Below are 3,064 nucleotides of genomic sequence, written 5' to 3'. Positions count from 1 at the left end.
CCCCTCTCCCCCTTTTTCCCTCTCTCTCTCGATCGCTCCCCTTTTCCCTCTTACTTGTACCCCCTACCCATTGCTTTCTGCTCTGTTCCTCGGATGCAGGAAGCTGCCTAAATCACGGTGCAGCCCGACGGCCCATCCCATCCCACGCCTTTTTAAAAGCATTTTCCCTCTCTCTTCCTTGAGCGCCTTTTTAAAAACATTTTTCTCTCCCATGAACGCCTTTGAGCGCGGTGCGCCCTGCTGCCTCGCTGGTCTCCGCTGGCCGCCGCGGCTGGTGCGCGCGGGGGTAGCGCGCCGCCCCTGCCTGGCTCGGCTCCCGCGCCCGCTGAGGGGTAGCGGCGCTGCCCGCCCGCGCGCGCCAGTCTCGCGCCGCTGGCCCCCGTCGTCCGCCGCACCGCCCTCGCGCGGCTCCCGTGTCCGTCGTGTTCGCGCGCGCGCGCGGGGGGCTCCGCGCCCCACAGCCGCTCGCCTGTCCCTTCGCCATGGCGGCCACGACGACGAGGGTCCTCTTGGCCTGCAGTGGCGCGCCCGCGGCGCTCCGAGCACCCGAGGTGCACCTGCGGCCGTAGGTCGGTGCGTGGCGTCGACATGGCGCCCTCCCGTTGACCGAATAGCGACCCACGGAGGAGCTGACCGCTCAAGGGGCCACCGGCCATAGTTTTAATTTTAACCCTAAAGTGACCCCACTGTGCTGTGCGGTGTGAGTAAGCTGTGCGGCCCTCAATGGAGCATCCGACCGTCTGTCTTTCCGTCCGTCCGTCCGTCCGCGGCGTGCCCGCACTCCGTCCGCGTCGCGCCGCCTCAAAGGCCGCGGCCGCGTTTCATGTTCCGGTGGCAGAGCGACGACACGCTCGTAAAGGCGGCGTCCCCCGCGGGCGAGCACGACGCCGACAGTGTCGCCGCGTCACGCCACGCCCCGCCGCGCCCCGGGGCGTCGTCGTCGTCGGGCGGCGACGTCGGTTTTGCCCAGCGCGATGGCGTGGGGCCCGTCGCGCCCTACCTCGCCCCGCCCTTCCTAGACTCACCCGTACCGCCGTCTGCTGCTCTGTTACAGTCGTCGTTCGGCTCGAGCAGTTTCGCAGACCTCCTGTCGGCGCCGTACGCCGAGGACCCCTCCAGCGGTCTGCCCGAGGAGCTGGACCCCTTTCCGGACGTGTTCGCCGCGACGGCGGCCGGCCAGACGCAGGGCCACGAGCACGCCTTGGAACACCACCACCAGCACCACCACCACGCTGACGACTCGTGCGCGCCGCTGCCCAGCTTCCAGGTGAGCGCAGTGTCCAGTGTCCGCGGGTCGGTGCGCGCGACCCCGCTGCCTCGTCGCCCGTCGCTGACCTCGGCGCTCTCTGTGTGTCGGCAGACGTTCGCAGGGGTGCCCGCCGTGGCGGACGCCTACTCGAGCCGGCTGTACTCGGGCCGGGGGAGCTCGTCGGCGACCTGCTCGCCATCGCCCTCCGACCTGAGCCAGCTGGACTTCAAGATGGAGGCCGAGGACTGCTACAACGTGCCCTCCTACCACCACCCGCATGCGCACCCTCACGCGCAGCAGCAGCAGCAACAGCAGCAGCACAACCACTACGAGTCCTGGCAGCACCATCAGCAGCACTACGGCCTGTACTACACGCCCACCACCCAGGCCCACCAGCACAACGCGCCCCACCCGGGTCCCCACCCGGGAGCCCACCCTGGAGCGCATTCGGGGCCCCACTCGGCCCCGCAGGCCGCCCCCCATCCCCAGCAGGTTCACCCCCAGGCGCTGCCCCAGGCGCTGCCCCAGGCGCTGCCCCAGGCCCTGCCCCAGGCCCACCCCCAGGCGCTGCCCCAGGCGCACCCCCAGCCGTACGAGCAGCCCAGTCCGCACATGGACACCCCGTCCTACTCGCTGCCGCCCTTCCCCAGCGTCGCCACCACCGCCATGACCCCGCGGCAGAGGCGGGCGTCGCTCCCGCTCCAGCGATCAGAGTCCACCGGGTAAGATACAATGTATTTGATAGGTTTCGTCTTTACTCTTGTTCGTTATTTTGGTTCTTGGTGACCAACCTCCTTGGTCTTCGATAACTTATCAAATTCTGAAACGGTTGTCCACAGCTCCTGTGAGTCGCCCAAGCTGCGCCTGGGCCTGGTGTCGAGCGGGTCCGCCCCCGCGCCCTCGGCCACCTCCTCGGCGTCTTCCTCCCCGGGCTGCGAGGGGCTCCCCCACCACGGCGTCGTGCAGTCGCGTGCGCCCGCCCCCGCTGGTCCGGGGGCGGGGCCCGCCGGCTGCCCGCCGGGGGCGGCGGGGGCGCACGGCACGCCGCACTCGCCGTCGACGCTGTGCGCCGTGTGCGGGGACACGGCCGCCTGCCAGCACTACGGCGTGCGGACGTGCGAGGGCTGCAAGGGCTTCTTCAAGCGCACCGTGCAGAAGGGCTCCAAGTACGTGTGCCTGGCGGACAAGGCGTGCCCCGTCGACAAGCGGAGGCGGAACCGGTGCCAGTTCTGTCGCTTCCAGAAGTGCCTCGCCGTCGGCATGGTGAAAGAGGTAAGTGAATCCGGAAAGCGGGGTGGGGGTGGGGGGCTATTGTGGAGTGAGGGCGCATTGTGGACAGGGACCGGGGGAGCTACTACGCCATAGCCGGCTTCGCTCTCCCTCTCTCCCGCGGGTCCCACGGCCGCTCTCTCTCTCTCTCTCTCTCTCGCTCTCTCGCTATATCTCTCTATCTCTCTCCCTCTCTCGCTCGCACACCCCCTCCGTAGTCTGCCGCTGGCGCCCGCTTGGTTCGGTGGTGTTAATTCCGGCTACAACCCTCTTCGGGGCGCTCCGGGTGGGGCCGTCAGTTCCGCGAGTAACACAGCATCATCCCCAGTTGTACGCGGAAAGTCTTTCTTTCTCGCGCGCTTTGTTCTCCATCCACCCCGGGCTTGTCACAATAGTCGCGCTCGCCTTACGCAACCCTTATGTTTGTCGTCGATCCGCGGCGCGGCGGCCGGTTCAGTTCAGCCGTAACCTGCCGCAACTTTGGCCGGTGGGGCTCATGTCGTCCCTGTGCTGGTCCCGGTCCTGGTGGTAGGGAGTGGGGGGGGG

General features: G+C 68.5%; 1 protein-coding gene across 2 annotated transcripts in view; it reads left to right on the top strand.

Moving 5' to 3' along the window:
- Positions 1-794: 794 nt before the first annotated feature.
- LOC113217403 (nuclear receptor subfamily 4 group A member 2-like) overlaps positions 795-3,064 on the top strand; it is a 6,836-nt gene continuing 4,566 nt past the window's right edge. For both annotated transcript variants that reach the window (XM_052269551.1, XM_052269550.1), the window contains exons 1-3: positions 795-1,267; positions 1,361-1,971; positions 2,089-2,521. In XM_052269551.1, coding sequence (XP_052125511.1) covers positions 824-1,267; positions 1,361-1,971; positions 2,089-2,521 — 1,488 coding nt within the window. In that variant the 5' untranslated portion in view covers positions 795-823. The remainder of the gene's footprint in view (positions 1,268-1,360; positions 1,972-2,088; positions 2,522-3,064) is intronic.

This window comes from Frankliniella occidentalis, unplaced genomic scaffold, assembly GCF_000697945.3.
Source record: "Frankliniella occidentalis isolate FOCC.00 unplaced genomic scaffold, Focc_3.1 Scaffold95, whole genome shotgun sequence".
NCBI lineage: Eukaryota > Metazoa > Arthropoda > Insecta > Thysanoptera > Thripidae > Frankliniella > Frankliniella occidentalis.
This window is presented reverse-complemented; position numbering and strand designations above follow the sequence as displayed.